General features: G+C 41.0%; 1 protein-coding gene across 19 annotated transcripts in view; it reads left to right on the top strand.

Annotated features, from left to right (window-relative positions):
• The window catches only part of MYLK (myosin light chain kinase), a 179,858-nt gene that overhangs the window by 118,445 nt on the left and 39,769 nt on the right, over window positions 1–21,644 (top strand). For all 19 annotated transcript variants that reach the window (XM_083725422.1, XM_083725410.1, XM_083725408.1 and 16 more), the window contains 2 exons: window positions 8,854–8,970; window positions 12,056–12,127. In XM_083725422.1, coding sequence (XP_083581548.1) covers window positions 8,854–8,970; window positions 12,056–12,127 — 189 coding nt within the window. The remainder of the gene's footprint in view (window positions 1–8,853; window positions 8,971–12,055; window positions 12,128–21,644) is intronic.

The following is a 21,644-nucleotide window of genomic DNA, read 5'->3' as shown; positions in this document are numbered from 1 at the left end:
ATACTGTAGAGGGGGTGTGGTGTCTAGCCTCCAATGTTCTGGGCAGAGAGGAAGTTCCCAGGCTAGTGTGCCTTTTCTTCTTTTGTTCCTTAATTACTTGAGAGATACCTTGAGTGATTTCTTGAGTGATATCCTGAGTACCACTTAGGTGGGTCATTAGGTGTGGATTAGTTGCTAAAGTCTTTGTGTCTTGACCTCTTGAACTTTGTGAAGAGTTTTCCTGAGAAGATGGCTGTATTGCACTTAGTTGTGCTTTGGCTTGGCTTCGTGTATAGGGGCAAGCTGTGGTTTTGTGGCTTGTGTCAGCCAGATCTGTGTAGGGATTGCAGGGGGGTGCAGCATCCGGAGGTGCCACCATGGATTGGCTACTGGATGGTGTCAGTAATTCATCTGTGGAGAGGGTCTGGGTTTGGGTCTGGTGTGGTTGATTGGTGTTGGCGTTCTGTGTGCCTCTGGATCTGGTGTCAGTTTTTGTGGGGAGGGCTAACACCAGATCCAGAGGCACACAGAACGCCAACACCAATCAACCACACCAGACCCAAACCCAGACCCTCTCCACAGATGAATTACTGACACCATCCAGTAGCCAATCCATGGTGGCACCTCCGGATGCTGCACCCCCCTGCAATCCCTACACAGATCTGGCTGACACAAGCCACAAAACCACAGCTCGCCCCTATACACGAAGCCAAGCCAAAGCACAACTAAGTGCAATACAGCCATCTTCTCAGGAAAACTCTTCACAAAGTTCAAGAGGTCAAGACACAAAGACTTTAGCAACTAATCCACACCTAATGACCCACCTAAGTGGTACTCAGGATATCACTCAAGAAATCACTCAAGGTATCTCTCAAGTAATTAAGGAACAAAAGAAGAAAAGGCACACTAGCCTGGGAACTTCCTCTCTGCCCAGAACATTGGAGGCTAGACACCACACCCCCTCTACAGTATTTATAGGAACTCAAACATTGAGATCCCGCTCTGTTCCAGTAACAAGAAGCCGAAAGCACCAGCCTGAAGATGACGAGTGAGACCTCGTCGAAACGTCGCCTAGACACCCCAACTTTTACACGGGAAGACACCCGAGGACACCAAAACCTGCATTCCTGTACCCGTGAAAATCTACGAAAGCAAATATATATATATATATATATATACACGCACACACACGCGCGCGCACACACACACACAAACACACATACATACATACATACATACATACCCCATTATCCCATAGACCTTGTGGGGGGCCGGACTATTTTTTTTTTTTAATGAACAAATTCTTGTGCCCCACAAATAACCCAGAGATGCATTTTAAATAAAAGCACACATTCTACTCATGTAAAAACATGCTGATTCCCAACCCATCCGTGGGCTGGATTTAGAAGGCAATTGGGTCGGATCCGGCCCCCAGGCCTTAGTTTGCCTACCCATGGTACAGAGAAATCTATACTAAAATGCTGGTGAATTTTGCTGATGAGGACTTCTTTAAAATAATTCACAAACTAATTCGGAAATGTGGAGATTGCAACGCAAGATTGGAAAAAAACAGAAACTGAAGGAAATCAAAATGGGCAGATTCACTCATCTTACCTCTAGTGACCAGGGAATCCTTGCACATGGCAATATATACATCACTCACACACTCTCTTACGCACCCTTTTTATAATGAACTACTGTGATTAATCATAACATAACGCACATAGTACATCATCCAAACACAACTGTAGGCATCACTGTTTCCATGCCCACTTGCTTATCCTGGAATTTGGTAAGGTGAAAGGGAAGCCTACTTAGTCTTCGTGCCTTGTACAGCTATTGTTTTAGCCAATCTAAGAGCAACTTTTAATAATCTTTGAAGATAATCTGCCTGTTCGTCCTCTGCTAAAAAAAAGGTTGGTGCAGTAGGGAGAAGACTAGTTAATGCTGCTTGGGGTTAACTCACCTTAATGGATTTAATTCTTACAGAGCTATTTTGGAGCTGTCAGTGTATTCTTTGTGCCTAATGGCCTCTGTAGAAAAATATTCTTCAGAATCAAGCTTTAGGCTTGTCGTTGATGCTCTCATCCCAACCTTTCATTTTTTATTTTTTATTGGTTCTAATTAAGACTGCTTTGTAACAGTGGGATTAGTTGGCCAATTAATTGATTACTCCACTAACATATATGGTTAAAGAAATCATAGTTGGCTGAGCAGATGACAGCACAAATTTTAACAGGCAACAATTACGCATTAATCTAACCTTAAGTGGCCAACCTATTGCCTTCCAGGTGTTGTTGGAATACAAATCCCATGACCCCTTGTTGCTGGCCGTGCTGGCTGTGGCTGATGGGAGGTGGAGTCCAATATATGGAGGGTGCCTTGTTGGATCTGTGTATACAGCATAGGTGGACTATAGATGCTACACTCTTGATGGATTCACTTAGTGGAAAGTGCCATAGCTGTCTTATTGAAGATAATGATATTGTTATAGCACTACTACACATTTTGATATGCAAGTGATTACTTTGAAACATTGGCTGGCTGTTGTGATTGTATACAATTCATTCTAATAATTCTGCTTACAATTATATATGATTTCTTAGCAGGAGAGGTTTCTGTGCGACCTTGGCTTTTCTTTTTTATTTCTTTGATGTTCTCAGTTTTCCTGAGCAGATGTTATTCTCCTTGATCTTAAGTACTTTGGAAATCAGCAGAAGGATAATACACCTGCCCCCACACCTTAAGTGGGTGGATAGATTTAGGAATACTTCTTGTTGAGAGGCTGCTTTTGGGAATGCTTCCTATGATATAGTACAGGCATCCCCAAACTCGGCCCTCCAGATGTTTTGGGACTACAATTCCAATCATCCCTGACCAGTGGTCCTGTTAGCTAGGGATGATGGGAGTTGTAGTCCCAAAACATCTGGATGGCTGATGTTTGGGGATGCCTGATATAGTGGAAATGAGTTCATGGAATAAATATAAGCTGTTTCCCCTATAATGATTGCTAGGGTTCAATCTGGAGAACATGCACTTAACCTTTTCCAGATTCACCATTAAGGTAGGAACTGGGGTAGCCATAGTTTCTGCTACTTGTTCATCTCCTGACCTTTCATCTGCCTGTCTCTGGTACTGAGCAAGACTCCATGTTTTCCCTACTGCAGGCAAGAAAGAAGGATGGATGAAAACATCAGTAGAGGAAAAAGAGGAAGCACCTATGGTTACTTCAGTTTCCACCTAACTGTTGCGTTTCAAACTCAACATGTTTTATCTGTTGTTGCAATCTGGATCTGGCACCCCTAGCAGTAATAAATATACATTTTTCATCATGTGTCCATTATGAAGATTCATCCTCATAACAGGGGGATTCACCCTAGTTCTGGTCTCAGAGTGTACATAAGTTAACACAACGGTATGCAGCTGAACCCTATGTTACATGGTAGAAATTAATGCATGCTACATTTTAACATGGGCATGTTTCAGCAATAAAGTGTAAACTGGCCCTAAAGCAGTAAAGATGTCTAAGCTGAAATCCACAAAGTTGTTTACTTCTTCGCCCCAGACTTAATTGACTTCCAGATTTCAGCATTCTTTTTGGCATCCGCTGCCTTTTAAAAACTGCTCAGGGTACACGAACTGAGTTATTGCAGCTGGAACAGAGGGAAATATGTTTTGCTGACAAAGATAGGAAAGTAAAATATAGGAGCTATCCTTGTTTTGAGGCTCTGCATATTTGTTTTGAAGTTCACTAGCTATCATGCGGCAAGAACCATAAATATCTTGCCAAGTTTGTGCTATTTTGGTTAAACCAAACATCTCCACATAAGCCCCAAACTCCAGGGAGAGTGTCTTAAAGTGTTTAAGCCTCTGAACTCTCCAGACAGTTGGCTCCTTCCCACAGTATTGCCATGGATATTCCAACAAGTTTCCAATTATAGGCATTTTGAACACGTTTTTTGTGTCTAATACACAAGTGTATCTAACTCTATGCATTGCAGTGCTTTCTTCACATAGACATGTAAACTTTATGACACACAGTTGGCTGACAGCTATATAAACAGTTTGGGGGCGGGGAGAGGTCAACATTTACAGCGATCTTGTTATTTTCCCTCCTGGGATTTCATTTTGTAAGGTGCCAAAAATTCAGAATTCCCAGTGGAAGTCACCAGACAGAGCCTTCCTCAGAACTATGAGAAAAGGATCTCATCTCTGGAGGTCAATGGAGGCTTTTGTAGAGGAAATACCAAATGCTTCATTGAGAGACATTTGGCCTCCCATCTCAGGGAATGAAGCAGTTGCCTATGTCACAGAAAGCAAAACCCTCTTTGGAAAGTTTCATGTCTCTAGTAAATATATCCGACTTACTTTTTGTTTGTATATCTAGTTAAGAGGAATACTTGTGCATGATTCAAGACAGATTTCAAACACATGTCCAAAGATAACATTCTACCTCATCATTCTTATATTACATGTGCACTGTGGCGTACAATCAACACTCTCTTGGCTTCATTAGCCTTTAAGGTTCATTAATTGGCGATAGGTTTGTTGTGAAAAAACGCAGTTGTTCTAGAGCAGGGGGTGAGGAAGCTAGGGCCCTACAGAGGTTGTTGGACTCTATCTCCCATCAGCCCCAGCCAGCATGGGACTGTTGGGTTTGAGGAAGGAAGTTGTAGTTCAATGAAAGGTTTTCTATCCCTGCTTTGAAGGTCATGACTTAAGAAGAAGGAGCATAGAGTTTCAGTGCATGGACAAAATGGGATTGGGAATAGGATTGAACCATTATGTGTAAAGCGGAAAGGAGCAATATACCTGTCTCTACCACAGTTTATTGTTCTTCTGGACCTCTAATGTTCTTAAATAAAAACAATCTGAAACAACAGAGTCATTTTAAATAATAAAAATGGCTTCATTCTTAAAATATGAACAGTACAGCCATACAGTTCTGAAATTCACTCTCTACAGAAGTGTGTGTGGCATCTTCATTATATAGTTTTTGTTATATGCTGAAGATGTACCTCTTTACCCTGGCATTTGACACCATACCCAAAATGTCTAAGCTTTTAAAAAGTACATTCTGTTCTATGACTGATTACAGACAGTATTTGTTCAGATGATGGCCCACCGCCATATGTCTTAATTGTTTTGGTTCCACTGTGGTTTCTGGTTGAACATTTTTTTGCCATTGCTGTTCAACTTAAGACAATAGTAGTACAGAAAATATACATACGGACCCCCAACCTCAGTGAAAGTGGCTGAATGAAGTCACTTTCAATTTCTGTAAAATATGTGTGCACAGAACGTAAGATACATGTCACAAGTGAGACTGGTCTTTGTTTGCAGAAAACGTCTGTGAAGTTCTGTAGTTTTTCTGCTAACACTTTGGTTTATGTAAATTAGACTTAGATGATTGTTTTGGTCTCATCAACACTTCTTTGAGTACAGTTCATTTTATTGTGGATTGTAAAATCGCTTGGCAAGGTGGCAGAGAGTATAGCCTTGATTAACCTCCTAAAAACTCATATTAAACATCATAAGCCTGTATGTATCTTATGCTTGAAACGTTCAATATATAGGAACTAACATGGTGCTATTAACAAGTAACCTCACCATGTGGCTGGTCTTCAGTTTGATGCAATTATCACTGCTCCGGTGATGTTTGCAACTTCTGGAGTATTGTTGGGACTGTCAAAGGTATCCCACTAAAGCATCCAACTGGCACAAGGATTTCCACTTGCACAACAGAAAATCCCTACTTTCTCTTCCCCCTCCCTGTGAGACCCTTAAATCTGTGTGACCTTTAAATCTGTCCCCCAACCCCACAGAGCAGATTTGAGGAGGGCATGCACAGAAGTGGGAGAAGGTGGGAGAGTTGCTTTGCACAAATGTAAAATCTTGTGGTGGTTGGACTCATTAGTTGGATACTGCACACCACACTGTTTCTTGATTCGCTAATTATCTCATCAGCCTTCTCCGTGTCTCCTGGTATGTTTGAATCCCAGTTCATGCAACAGTTTTCAAGGTACTGAAGAAGGCGTCACACTGTGATATTCCCACTTCATTTTCTCAATGAATTTTTTGGTGTGTTTTTTTGTTAAAGCACCTTTGGGGGCAAACTTGAAAGGCATCAGGTTTTAACCTGCTTTCTTTGTCTGTTCTGTACAAGTGCCTGTTCCTCTCATGAAAATGAAGTAGCTAAGATTTTGAGAAATAAACACATTGCTGAATATGCGTGACTGTGCCGGAAGGCAAAAATGCCACTAAAGATTCCTGCTTCACAACCAGGAGACTAATGTGTCGATGCTCTTGCTGAAGTGGACCAAATCATCATCATCAACCTTTTATTCGACCGTCAGTCAGAAAAAAGTACATTTGTCAATACACAGTTAAAAACATCCAGGAAGATTTTAAAACTTAGCCAACACTAAAATGGGCTAAACAGATAGCCCCATATCAATACAGTCAATTATAGTCTTGCGACGCTTAAAAGCTAAAAAAAGAAATTTGGCCACCAAGGAAGGTATAGCTCTAGTGACATTATTCAGCAAGTATAAAACCCGGTTTTCTCCGGGTAGGAAGCTAAATTGACATAGGAGTGGGTCTATAAAATTTTGTCTAAGCTCTGCATAAGAAGGGCAAGTCAAGAGAATGTGATCGGTGGACTCAACCACACCCATGGCACAATGACAGGTTCTCTGGGCGTATGGTACTCCCCTGTACCTTCCCCACAATATCGCAGAGTCAAGGACATTTAATCTAGCCGCTGTAAGAAGTCTGCGGTATTCCACATAGTGGATTTCTGCAAGGTAGGGGGCTGGTATGGTCCGATAAATCTGGTCCCCTAGGAACATCCCTGGTTTTACCTGGGCTATGTCCTCTTGTCTGGCAATGTCACTCAGTCTCCGGGAGATCACAGCTCTAGCTTGATTGTATGTCATAGACTCAAAGTAAAGGTGAGACAATCCGCAGGATTGAACCTCGTTAATGACCTCCCTTTCCCATGATGATTGGAAATCGTCCCTCAATATCAAGGGGGCAATACCCACTGGTTTAAAACAAAGCTTGAGCCATAGCCAGAGCTTCGTCTTCAAGGCCACATACCATAGAGCTTGCCAGCCGACCTCTAATCTCATAACCGCACCCACTACCGAGGGGGGAATCCTAAGGGTGGCTCTAAGGAATCGCGTTTGAATAGAATCCAGTTTCAAAAAATCCCTACGGGAGCCTAAAGAAAAGAAGGGGGAGGACTTTCATTTGAAAGAGTCTCAAAGCTATCTTCACTGATTGAGCCTGATTCTTAGCATATAGAGATCTAATCTGGATGGCTGCTTTAGATGCATTAGTAGTTATATAGTCTCTATGGGCCAGAAAAGACCTATTTGACCGTATTACTTGTCCCAGATATTTAAAGCAGTTAACCTGCTCTAGGGGGATCCCGTTCATCGACCATCGATGGAGTCTCGGTCGGGCAGAGAAGACCATGATCTTGGTCTTGGTCTTAGCATAGTTGGGTTGGAGCTCATGCTGATCACAGTATTCATGTAGACCTTGCAACATTCTCCTCAGTCCAATAGGGGATCTGGCAAGAAGTGCAGCGTCATCCGCATACAGAAGAACATTCAGAGATCGGCCTGCTAATTTGGGGGGGGGGTGAAATGCATCATTGGCCATGTGAGTCACCAGTGAGTTAATGTAAAAGCTGAACAATGCTGGGGCCAGTAGACAACCCTGTCTTACCCCTCTAGTGGTGGTAACAGGGTTGGAGACTAGGCCTTTATTGTCTAGCCTGATTCTCAGAGAGGTGTTTGTATGGAGGCTGATAATCAGATGAAGGAGACGACGATCGATCTTTGTAGCAGCCAGTTTTGTCCATAGCTGCTTTCTAGAGATTCGATCAAATGCCTGCTTAAGGTCAATAAAAGCCACATGAAGAACCTTTGGGGCTTTGCCGGCATACTTTTCCGCCAGGTGATTCAAGGTTAATATTTGGTGGACCAAATCAGAGAGCTAGTGGGACCACATGTTTCAGTGCTCACCCATATTGGGAGGCAATTAGCAAGAATTCTTTTTCATGATATATGAACTTTTTCTGTGTTCACAGAACTGTTGTAAGGAGAAGCACTAGAATGTGTGAATTTCCAGCATAGGAAGCTACCTTACACTGAGTCAGAGCATTCTGTGTTGCTCAGTATTGTCCACGCCACTTTTCTTCAACCTTGGGTCCCCAGACATTCTTTGCTTACAACTCCTTGACCATTGGCTGGGGATGGTGAGATCTGTAATCCAACATCTGGTGACTTAAGGTTGAAATAACTGGCAGTAGTTTTCCAGAGTTTCAGATGGAAATCTTTTTCAACCTCTGTCTTGAGATGTTGTGGATTGAATTGGGAACCTTTTTCTTGCATATGCACTGCCAGAGACCCATGGCCCTTTGCCGCCCTGCATAACAATACATCTGCATGTAGGCTGAGGAAGGAAGAAAATATTTATCTTAAGACCGCTTTGCCTATGAATATAGAATGTACCAAGATAAGTCTTAAGAGATATTCCTCTGTATTATTTTGGTTAGCGTAACACTAAATAAAGTTCTAATGTTAACAGTGCTGTATTTCCATAGGCATATTTCAAAGGACCTACAGAGCTGGGGGGGGGGGGGAAGACTTTATTCACTTTTGTCTTTACATATTGCGAATAATTTATTAACTATCAATTTTTTTTCTACAAATGTATCTGGTATTCGCTACAGTGATTGTGAGGTTTTATTGTTTTATTATCTGAATAATAAATAAAAATGTACCAGAAACAAACAGTGCTGTGCTTTTGTCATAAACAGTACTTGGTGGCCCCTCCTAACCTCTGTTTCCTGCCCATTAGGACCACTGTGCTCACTAACCATTGACAAGGCCTTCCCTGAAGATGAGGGCCAGTACAAATGTATAGCTGAGAATACGGCAGGAAAATCAGAGTGTGCTTGCAACGTGTCGGTGGAAGGTAAGTAGACTTTCCCCTCCTTTTCCCACCTCAATTTCTGCTATCCTCACCCTGCTTAATCTGATTCTGATTTGTTAAACCATAAAAAGGTGGCTTTTTCTGCTTCTTTCTCTTCTACACTCCTTCCATGAAAATGTTACAATGTTACAATTTTTAATATTTAAAACAAACAGTGAATGAGCCACATGGAGCTAAACACTGTGTCCACACCATTGTGTGTCAGCTCCGCATTCAGGCTGCCAAAACTGTGCATCTGAGGTGACCTTAAAATCCTCTCTGCATACATTTAAGTTCACCTATGATAGTTTCTGTGGCATTTTGAAACCATATCTAAAAAGCTGCCTTGTAAGCAATGGTGTGTGCTTTTGAGGCAAAATTAAAGAAATAAAACTAATATTTAACTTGCTCTTGTTCTGGTACTCTTATCGCCAAACGGAAACCGTGGTGAAATTTTTACCACAGATGGTAGCAGAAAGAGCTCCATGCTGTTGTTGTATCTACCACATTGCAGTCAATAGCCTGCGCTAATGCTCACTTTCACTATGCAAACAGACAGGAAAGCAAACAGCAAAGACTTGTCTTGTGGCTTCCGGGGGTCACTTGAGCTTAAAACAGAGCATACGTTCCTCGTACAGTGTTACCTCTGGTTACGAACTTAATTCGCCACTGGAGCACGATTTCTGTTCTCATCCTGAAGCAAAGTTCTTAACCTGAGGTACTACTTCTGTGTTAGCGGAGTCTGTAACCCGAAGTGTTTGTAACCCGAGGTGTTTGTAACCTGAGGTACCACTGTAAAATGATATGTGGGCAAACCCAGATTCTCTAAGCCCTTTATTTATTCACTTCATTACTCTTATTACATTTTGGTGTCACCCTTTGTTCATGTTGCTCAGGGCAGTATATTTGGTCATTTCCCCCGCCTCCCCCTTTATTCTCATAACAACGTTGTGATTAGGTATAGAGAGATTATATGACGGGCCCAGTGAGCTTCATGGCTGAATGAGGATTTGGGCCTTTGCCTCCACAATCCTTATCTTACACTTTAACTGCTGTGACTGCCATTGGCCTAATCCAGCAGGCTCTTCTTATGTTATTAAGACAGAATTGATTCTCTGATCCATAGGCTTGGAGTTGCTTCACTCAAAATTTCATCTGTTGTCTTATCATAAATTCTGGCAGTCCCTTCTTTTTTGTTATGGGACAGTGAGCAGTTATGTGCTGAATTCCAAGGCATTGGTGGTATGTCACTTGTCGGTGTCCGGTTAAACATCAGGGGAATTAAGTACTTCTGGGCATGCTCTACTGTGTTCTCTTGCCGAGACTTGTCTCCCTATTATGTAGCCGTTCAGCCATTTGCCAAGTAGGTGAAATCTTGGCAAAGGGCATTAGACAAGATCCTGGCTGTTGCAAAATCAGCTACCAAATCCTTAAAGTCCAAATAAGGCAGACACATCATTAGAACAAATCAGCTCCTTCAGCTACTTAAACACCCTTCTTTGAATGTGTATTTTACATCAGCTGTCTAAAGAAACTTGAGTAAAGCAATAAACTCTGCTCATAGTGATACCAGGATAGTGCCTGGGTCACTTTTATTGTTCCATTGGGTTGTTGTGAAGACTTCCTGGAAGTATCTAGGACATCATCCTGGAAGTATCTAGGACATCATTCATCTTCACAAAGGCAAGAAACTCTGCATTTCTGTATCTAACCAATATTATGAAATTTTGCAGTTGCAGAAATTCTACATTACTCATTACAGTTGCTTCCTTGTTGTGATATTCTCCCTGGGTCCATCTTTTCTATAATATTCAATTTACTGAGTTCAGAGATTAACAAAAGTTAATACTTAATATAACAGCATTTTTGCTTTGGATTTGCTAATCTGGTATAACATCCTACTGCTTTTGGGGGGAAGGGATGGTATATTTTTAAAAAGAAGAAATGGCAGCAATATATATTGAAAATTAAGCCCCATCAGTTCTGTTCTGCTGGTACTATGATCAATATAAGGAAGAGAATATTTGCTGTGTGGCTGAAGACTTCACAGGTTGGACAGGAAGGATGGAATGGATGTGAATGATTTTTGCTAGATGCATATTGTCTTGCAAACAGAATAAATCAAAGTTTGCATATATTTTAAAATCATTACATTCTGCTTTTCTTCTAAGGAATTCAATGTATGTAGCAAACTGTCTCATACCATTAGTCCATCTAGTTCAGTATTGTATGCATTGAATGGCAGTGGCTCTTTCAGAGAAACATGTTTTTTGTAAGACTTGTTTGCCTGGTTACTTGGAGTTGCTGTTTATGCACTAGATGCAACCAGGGAGGTGACCATTTACAAGCTTACAAATGTGTGTGATTCCTATAGGAGGTTTACCAGTCAAACACACATGCTTTTCTATAATATGTTGTCTTAACGTGGTGCACATTTTGTTTGCCCCATTGCTGTTCCTGGTTAAGAAGTTTTTTAAATGATACAAAAGCTTACAGATTTTGTTTACCAACTGAGCGTACATTCCATGCACAGTAATATCTCTTTCAGACTATATTTAACTTTCTGGAAACACTACTGTCTGTTCCCAGGCTTGGTTTCTATCTTTATTGTAACAGCCTGCTACCTAGCCTTGCTATATTTTTGAACTGAGATTTGATTAATCTTTCAACTTCAGCATAGTGATCTTATTTTATCCCTTCACTCTAAACCCTCTTTGGTCGATCCCTGTGTTTTTAAAACAGGGAACCCTCTAGTTGGGGCTTAATCAGAGTAACTTCAGTAAAAAGTTGCATCCTACTAAATTGTTAAGATTAGCCATTGATGTTTAATGGAGTTTTGAGCAGAACATCTTTTGGGCAGCAGATACAGCTATTTTTATTCAGAATGTAGCCTTTCCAAACCACTGTGTGCAATTAAGTCTTGTTTAAACATCACAAAACCTAACAATTTCCATCTGCTTTCCACCTCAATCAGAATCAAATTAAAAGAATGAGAGGTCTGTTTTTCTTGCAATCATTGCTCTTTAGTTCTAAATGCTTGTTGTTGTTTTAATTGTTAACTGTCCTTTTTCTTTCCCTCTGCTTATAGAGTCTTCAAAGCCAACTGAAAAGAAGAGCAAAAAGCCAAAGAGTTCACTCTCTCCTATGCTTGCAACAGAGAGTAAGTTGTTCTGCTTTGTTTCCTTTAGGCTGAATTTGAACAGGTACTTTAGAAAGTAGCCGGTTCCAAAGATGATTGTCTTTATTGTGACTGAAGCTAGGGGCATACAGAAAGAGGGCAGCAGCATCAATAATGAAAATCTGGTCCTCCATTTACATATTTGTATGGGTGGTTGATGTCATCTCCTGCAGTGATCATGATAAGCCTTCTGCCTAGGTGAATCTTCTTGATATCATGTTTGTATGATACACAAGCAGCAAATTTCCCAATTTCTGCATTATATAAACTCACTGTTATGGAGCCACATGAGCAGAAATTTTAGGCGTACTTGGGTCATCATGAGGGTGGTATTCCTCATACAGTGTATACAAAAGTATCTTAAGTAATAAAAGCCAAAAGGTGGAAAAATGGTTTTAATAAAGGCGTACCAATCCAAATCCTTGTGTATTTAGAACTGTGTTTTTTTTTAATGGAATTGCTTTGTAGTTGGTGAATGCAAAAGCAGTTCGTTGTTCATACTGGATACGTTGTCTCCAAAACTGGCTCAGGTGTTTTGCTTTAAAGATATATATAAAACCCATCCCTAAATTTTGGCATTGTTTCCCCCTTTTCTTCTCCATATTGTCAGATATCCACAAACTGTCTTGTATACCCTTGCTTTTTGGAACATCTGAGTATTATATTTATGGTGTAGTGGTTAAGAGCGGCAGTCTCGTAATCTGGGGAACCAGGTTCGCGCCTCCGCTCCTCCACATGCAGCTGCTGGGTGACCTTGGGCTAGTCACACTTCTTTGAAGTCTCTCAGCCCCACTCACCTCACAGAGTGTTTGTTGTGGGGGAGGAAGGGGAAGGAGAATGTTAGCCGCTTTGAGACTCCTGAAGGGGAGTGAAAGGCGGGATATCAAATCCAAACTCTTCTTCTTCTATATCTCACCTTTCCTCCAAGGGACTCAAGGTGACCTACAAACTCCTCCTCTGCTCTATTTTTATCCTCACAACAACCCTTTGAGGCTGGCTAGGCTGAGAGATAATGACTGGCTCAAGGTCATCCAATAACCTTCATTGCTAAGTAAAGTTTTTAACACCTGATCTCCCAGGTCCTAGTCCAGCACTCTAACCACTATACCACACTAGCTCTTTCAGCATGTGAATAGGTCTACTTTGCCCTCTTTTAGGGTAGTTATTTGTAGGTTTCATCTTAAAGGAGTAGCAGGCTGATCATTCACAACTTTTGGTGGTGAACAGAATACTTCCTCCTTCCTGTTAATGATGGCTGAAGCCCTAGGATTGTTGCTGGGAATCAGAGTTAAAAACTTAAGTTGGTATGAATCAGTCAAAGGGGATGTATTTTAGTTGGAATAACAAGACTAAATCAAACTCTTGAAACAACTCCAGATTCCATGGCTGTGTAAACAAGACCTCTATAGCAACATTCTTTTACCAAATCCAGTTAAGATCAAGGGAAGAGTTTTTATTCAATTTAATATCAAAGGGAAAATAGTAACATTATACCTGTGTCTGAATAATGGAGAGAGAGAGAAATCACTGTTAGCTACTGCATATATTCTTAATTCTTGGTGCTATGACTACAACTGCTGCTGTTGAAGGTCTTGTCTCTCCCGCCACCCATTATTTTATTTGAGATTATAACAGAAAGACAGTTAAAGTTCTCTTAGACATCTTGCATTTTGTTAAGAATGGCTGTCCTCTTAGTCACTATTTCGCTGTGTAATTGTCAAACTCTGCTGAGAATGAGCAGGGGGTACAAAGAAAGCTGTCATCCTTCGGCTCCTCAGAAGGAAAAGGGGAATCTCCTAATATGATTATTAAATTAACAATGTCCCTCTATTCTGATGTCACAAAATGAAGAAATATAATATCGGTAAATGAATGACTCACAAATTCATTCGTGTAAGCCGTAGCCACTTAGATGCTGCCATGTTATATAAAGGTTACCTTTTGCTAGAAAGTGCAGTGCAATTCTCAGATGTGGACGGATTATTATAATAAAGAATGCACAATGTAGAGAAAGGTAGTCTTGACATTTGTAGATTTGAATGCTCCATGGGTAGCCAGTAATCTAGTCAGGAGAATCAGTGGTGCTTGGTGCATATTTGATACTGAAATAATTGAATTTCACCATTCAAAAGTAAATCCCACCTTTTCCCCATTGCTGCCTCCTCTACCCCACCCCAATCTAGTCTCTAAGGTGGTATTTTTTCAGAATCATCCAAAGAATCTGGAATCCTTTTGCACACAGACAACAGAGCAGCTTAGTGTAGGAATGGTGTTTGTCAGGAGAGGTCTTTACAAAATCCCCTCACAGGTTCAGCGAATGCAGGATAGGAACAATGTAGTCATGCCTGCTGGACAGCCCCTCCATTTCTGAGGCACCTGCTGGCCATGACCCCTGGCAGCCCAAGCATTTGGCATTGGTGAGAAAAGGGCCATACATATATACATCTCCTTCACCTGTTCATGAACTCTGGCTAGTCAGGGTTCCCAAATGGAACATATAAACTATATATGTACAGTTTATATGCTATATGCAGTGATGGCTGGTGCCCCTTGGGACTGTTAGGGCAGAAATCCGAGATGTCAGTAGTAGGTGGAGCCAGAGCCAATGCTAAGCAGAGCCAACAAATTCTAGTTTTGTCCCCATCCTTCCTGTTGGGCCACCCCATGGAATGGTTGTAAGAAAGAAAGCAGGCATGTGGGGGCTGGCTGAGGGCAGACTGAGGTTGGTGGGGCAGTGCCCTAATGGATCAGACTTCACTGCTTATATGCGTATTTGGGCCACTTTCTCACTAAAGCCACAAGTATAGCTATCTAAGTCAATCTTGCATCACTAAGGGGTTGAGTCCTTCAGAAATTCTAGTTACCATCCATGGAAATTAAAATATAGGGACAATGTTAGAGCATAGACTCATAGAATCTTAGAGCTGGAAGGGACCCAAGGATCATCTAGTCCAACCCCCCACAATGTAGCTATTAATCTTGTAATTAAATTAACCTTGATGTAAATTATTGCTACTCAAGCCTACTTTTTGTCATTTTGTTCTACTCTTATGGTGTTTGTGTTGGCTTTGTGACGACTAATGGGAAGAACTGTTCTAAGTAAAAACGGCCAGGGTAACCAATTTTATGGGTGTTCATATTTGAACTGAAATAAACAGTATTAAATTGTTACTCTTCAGGTTTACATGTGATGAAGAATTTCACACTGAGATGGATTCAATAATGTTTATGCCATCTCACTACTAAAAACTCAGAAGTTATGTCTTCCTTTGATTGGTATAAACATAAAACCTCATTTTGCAGCCTGCTTTCTCCATATTTTTTCATACAGTCCCATGTTCTTGTATGAAAGGTTCTTTATGATTCTCTCAGCAAAAACCAGATAAAGGCAGTAAAGGTTTATTCAAACATTAATACGGTAATCAGAATAGAGCTTAGCAGGTATAAGGCACTAGGAGAGCAAAGGTGTTTTATATGTCTCCCTCAGCCACACTCTGCTTCTGAATCGCTGCACTACAGCAAGTTTCAGAGAAAATAACCCTTAAGGCTCCAAGTAACTGTGTAGTCCACCCTACCCCAACCTGGTGTCCTCTTGATGTTTTAGACTACAACTTCCATCAGCCCCAACTACCATGGCCAATTGTCAAGGATGATGGGAGTTGTGTTACAAAACATTATTATTATTAACAGTAATAATAAAATTTTGAATTGCCTTTTACATATGATTCAAGGTGATTTACAAACACTATAAAAAAGCTGCAACTGTTGTTGTTTTTTTAAAAAAGTAAGAAAACAATTGAAGATAGGTTTTAAAATAATACAAAATGAACACCTTTTCATTTCGCTGTCTTCAATTTCCAGGAAGTGCAGGCAGTGGGTGCCTGCTGCCATATCTCAACAGGGACAGCCGCCCTGCTGAGTTACTACAGAGTAGGCTTCTGGAGAATGCCAGGTTGGAAAATGCTGATGTTGTGTGAACTAGCCTGCAGGATGCCACTCAGGGGAGCTTTCAAATCTTGGAAGTGAGCAAGACTGCTACACAGTCCCTAAACTTGTATAACCAGTCCTCAGGAAGATGGGCTGTACAAATGTTTAGGCAGTTCCCTTTTATATAATTTCTGTAAGTCCTCTAATCTCCAACCCAGCCCATAGGACTCTTAAGCAGATGCAGGGATAACATGGAGAAGTTATCAGTGACATAAGCTTACTGTGGGAGAGAGCTTACAGGAACTAAACAAACTGTGCCTCAGATTTATCTCAGTTTTGTAAGGGTGACTTTCTAAACTTTGCTGATCTAGACTTAATCCTGATCAGGGAGTAAGCCAGGGGCAGGCAACCTAAGGCCCCGGGGGCCGGATGCTGCCCAATCGCCTTCTCAATCTGGCCCACGGACAATCCAGGAATCAGCGTGTTTTTACATGAGTAGAATGTGTGCTTTTATTTAAAATGCATCTCTGGGTTATTTGTGGGGCATAGGAATTCTTTCATTCCCCCCCCAATATAGATAGATAGATAGATAGATAGATAGATAGATAGATAGACAGATAGATGATAGATAGATAGATAGATAGATAGATAGATAGATAGATAGATGATAGATAGATAGATAGATAGATAGATAGATAGATAGATAGATGATAGATAGTCCGGCCCACCACATGATCTGAGGAATGGTGGATCAGCCCCCTGCTGAAAAACGTTGCTGACCCCTGGAGTAAGCAAAGGATCCCTGAGCAATATGCCATCTATAGCCCAAAGACTGCATAGTTCCCTGAAGTCTTATTTAAAAAAACAGTCTTTTGGGATTTTTGTCCATCTCTGAGTGAGTAATGATTAGGCTACTTTGCAGAATTTGTGAGCACCTTGACCTGGACTCAGAAATGAACTGGCAACCAGTGCAGCTGTTTTCAAACATGAGTTACATGAGATCTAAATGGAACTTTAGCCAGTAATCAGACCATTTGGACCAACTGAAGTTTCTGAGTTGCCTTCAAGGGCATATTGCAGTGACTCAGTCTGGAAGTTACTAGAGCATAAAGTACTATGGCCAAGTCATTTCTGTCCAAAAGGGGGAGTAGCTGGCAAACAAATCATAAATGGGAAAAGGTACTCCTAGTCACCAAGCCCACCTTAACCTCTAGAAGCACGGATGAGTCTAGGAACACCCCCAAGGTATGGACCTACTCCATCCAAGGGAGCACAACTCCATCCAGGACAGACTACCTTCTGGACATGAGGACTTGGAACACATAACAGCTATGTCTTTTCAGAATTTATCCTCAATTGTCTAACTCCTCAATTGTGTCTCCCAATTCATTTTAGGGCATATTTTTTTAAAAAAAAAACCTTAAAATCTTAAGTCCCAGAGGATGCACTCCCCTTTTTGTGTTCATTGGGGGGGGGAATTATCCCAACTGTTTAAAACAGTTCACTGTGTAATGTTATTTATTTTTTCTGTCTGTCTTCCAGCAATCAAAAGAACAGTGCTTGGGAGTATCTCATATCCTTAAGTTAATAAATCTTCATGCTGACTACTGCATAAAATCTGTCCGATTTTATTTCAAACAAAAGTATTGGCTAGGTTATTCTGTGCTCCTGCAGAGAGTTGTTAATATACATCACCACTGACACTGTCCAGAACAAAACCTAGGGAAATCTCCATAGTTATTTCTTAGACCTGATATCCTGGCTAGTGCTGGACTGAATAATTCAAGCTAGCAAGTCTCTGTACTTTCGGTGCGTAGGGCAAATGCAGGATTAATCTTTGGGTGGGCTTGAAATAGCGACCTTGGGCCAGTCACTGTCTCTTAGCTCAACCTACCTCACAGGATTGTTGTGGGGATTAAATGAGGAGGAGAACCATGTAAGCCACCTTGAGCTCCATGAAGAAAAAGGAGGGATATAAATGCAATCAATCAATCAATCAATCAATCAATCAATCAATCAATAGAAGAGCTTTTTGATGTGTGTTTTTAATGAGCAAGGGGGACAACGACTTTGGGACAGGCTTAATTAGTGCATTAGCTTCCCTCTGCAGCTCAGTGATATTTCCTGTGAAACTTGAGAGAGAATCCACTATAGGACTGCATGCCAAACACTGTCAAAGGCGAGACCATCAGGTTGCTAAGGTGTATCCAACCAGCTGCTTCAAGCAGCAGCAAAGCTTTTATTTAAAAACAAAAAACAGCCAATTAATCATTAAAGGTAAACCTGCCCGATCCAAATATCCTTTTGTGTTGCCTGCCCCCCAAACTTGCTGATATCTTCTCCCCACTTTCAAGAGGAGAAATGGTGGAACTGGTAGTGGGGTAGAGCTTGAGTCCCAGCAATGTTCCATTGTTCTTGAATTATTAGACAGATGTTTGCAGTGCCAGTGTACAAGGATGTCATCAGTGTAAACATGTCAAACGTTCCTCATCATTTTCACGAGCTCCACAGTGGAAAATATATATAAAGCACTTACTTTAACTGGGCGGGATTAGCTCTCAGTAGCCAGAATGATCAAAGCCCTATTCTGTTGCTTGCCTTTCAGAAACAAAGCAAAATCTTGCCCAGGTGGAGGAATGGAGTTTATAGGTGCCATTTTAGGCAAATGTCAATCAAATCAAAACTTTATTAGCAAAGCCAACAGGCCATTAGGCAAATGTCTTTGGATGGCTCACATGTAACCCGATCACAAAAATGTTTTGATTTAATTTCCATTTCCTATTTCTTAGGGATAGAACCAGCAGTTCTTCCAAGCTCCAATTATAAAAGCATTAAACATGTCTGCTGCCATAGTTGATAGCCAACATGCTGCCTCTGACCACTCCCTATTGTGGACAGGGCTTAGAGGTGTGTGCCCAATCACTTTTTATTAATGGAGTCTTCAGCACAGCATCACCACTTTCTCCCAGAGTTCTAGAACCTGCGGCTTCCCACACTTGCCTTTTCCCAGCTCAGCATCAGTACGTTTAAGAGGATAGCAGCAAAAGTTCCATCGTTGCTCTTCCTTTTTAATTCCATTAGCCTGCAACTTTATACTCTGTAATAAGATAATAGTTGCTATAAAAACGTAGAAATAAAGTAACAGCTTCAAGTAGGACCACCACCACCCCTCGCATAAAAACAAAATGCCACTGTGTTCAAGCTCCTAGACATTTAAAACAAGTTTTCCATGTTTGAAAAGTCATTGGAGTGGAATGGTAGTATTGTCGTTGTAACTTCTGAGAATGAGCATGTGCAACATGAGGAAATAAACAGTTTTAAGGCTGAGATCTTGCTTTCTAGGCCCTGCACTTATTGTGACAATTTGCACTTCTTGGTAATTATGTAGATAGTGACAGGCAAATTACACTGCAGAGAACTGTAAGGCAGAAATGGAGTTTGCTGTCACATTTGTCCCAGAGAACAAAATATAGAGAGCTTCTGAAATTTCCACTATTCAGAGAGCTTCTGAAATTTCCACTTTGAATAAGATTTCTCACAGACCCAGGAAAATTCAGAGAAGTGATTTAAACAGAATATGGTTTTAATAAACAACTTCGGTATCAACAGGTACTTAGAGTGAGACCTATCATGACCAGTTCTTTTGTTTGGGGGGTGGGGGATGAACCTGAGTTGGAACTGCTCCAGATTCTGGTATGTTGGAACTGCTAAAAGAAACATGGAACAGACTTCTATCTAAACTGTATCCAATGCTGCACAGAACTCGGGCAAATCAATAGTGTGAGAACTCGTTTTACAAATAATCTTCAAAGTGGGAAAAATAACATTTCTCAAGTGTTGGTCCCTCTGTCTGAATTAGTTCTACAGTGGTTTGTCCATTTTATTTTCTTATGGGTTAGATAATTGGTGGGAGACTTCTGGCCTGTGGGCCAAATTAGGCCCACTGGCTTCCTAGTTTGACCCAAACAACACGTATGATGTCAGGCAGAAAAGTGCACACCAAGCTCATTCATGGTCATTCATTCCCTTCTGCTGGGGAAATGGTGTGCTCTTTGAATTACACTAGAAAGGCAGGATCTCTTTTGAACTCAAGCTGGGGCTTCAAAGGAGGAAAGGAAAGCTGAGAGCACACTTAGAATGTGTTCCAGCTTCTTGCTTTGAAGTAGAATCATTTGATGCCATGTGATTGACAGGTGGGCCACCCCACCCACCTGTCAAAGCAGCCTATAGAGGGTGGGGGAGTTTTAGATCTGCCTTGCCAGTTAGATTAAACTCCTGGATTAAACCTGAAGATCTCAGTGACACTTGGAAGTTGATAAAATAGAAAATATTTCCTCTTACCCACCATGTTTTGCATCATAACTGAACCAGGTTGCTTTTCCTCAAATAAAAAATATTGTGATTGGACTTCCTATCTAGTTTCAAAGGGGTATACAGGAAAGTTTCTGTAATGGGCTTCTTTCTTTCTTTCTTTCTTTCTTTCTTTCTTTCTTTCTTTCTTTCTTTCTTTCTTTCTGATAAACAGCACCTGGTCTAGAATTCCTTGAGGCTATTTTCATTGTGAGATGAGCATCACTGTGGCAAACACCACATTTTCAGGCATTTTGAACATATGCCTGGCTTATTTGGTTACTTGAAACAAAGAAAAAGGGTCAAACACTGGTGAGATAGTGGGGATGGTAGCACAACAACATCTGGAGCACCAGGGGTTTTCCATCCTTGCTCTAAACCAGTAAGGAAAATGTTCTGGTTGAGCATGCCATTCCTGCTTGGCAAGTATTTAAGTTTATGCCAGGTATGTTACTTGAATCTCCGCCAGCTTATTATGCTTTATAGTTTATGCCATCCTGACAAGCTGTGACTGAGTTAATGCTGGCAAAGAGCAGGATTTTCCATGAGGGCTTTGTTTACATTGCATTCTGCATAGTTATCTGAGGACAGGCAGAAGAGAAGGGTGGTTGTTATTGATCGCCACATATAGAAGTTGATCATGGCATCTTATCTCTGTGTTACACAACCCACACGGCACAGTGAAAATTGCCTTTTATTTCCCCCACTCCTGAAATGTTCTTTTCTTGTCTGTAAATGTACAAACTATGCTGAATTGCCCATGTCCTCTCAGTGAAGGTCAGCCCAGAGATCCTTCTAAAATGTGTTGTGGTTTTCTTTCAGCAGCAGGCATTCCTCAAACATGGTTAACCCATTTTAATCAGATTAGATGTTTTGCTTTGCATCTAGTTCTTTATATAGGCAGGAATTGCTTCATACAATCTTATTTCCCTTTTCTTTCCATTCTGTTGCTGCACTCTTAATATGGGCCTAAAGTTCCACTTAGAATTATCAGTGCATGCACTTGGTATCTTCTCCCCAACCAATACCCCCCTCTCTTTTTTATATAGTTCATGCGTATGAAAGCATATTATAACAATAGGATTCACACCATTTCCCAAGAAGATAGTAGAGGAATTGAAGGTCAATGATTAAAGCAACTTTAGATCCACATGGCCAAAAGCTGAGGATTACTAAGAGTGGGAGCAGATTGTTTATGGCAGAGTTTTCTCCTATTAGTCCA

Source organism: Podarcis gaigeae, assembly GCF_964106915.1.
Source record: "Podarcis gaigeae genome assembly, chromosome: 1".
NCBI lineage: Eukaryota > Metazoa > Chordata > Lepidosauria > Squamata > Lacertidae > Podarcis > Podarcis gaigeae.
Note: the sequence above shows the minus strand (reverse complement) of the source record. Positions and strands in the feature narration are given on the sequence as shown.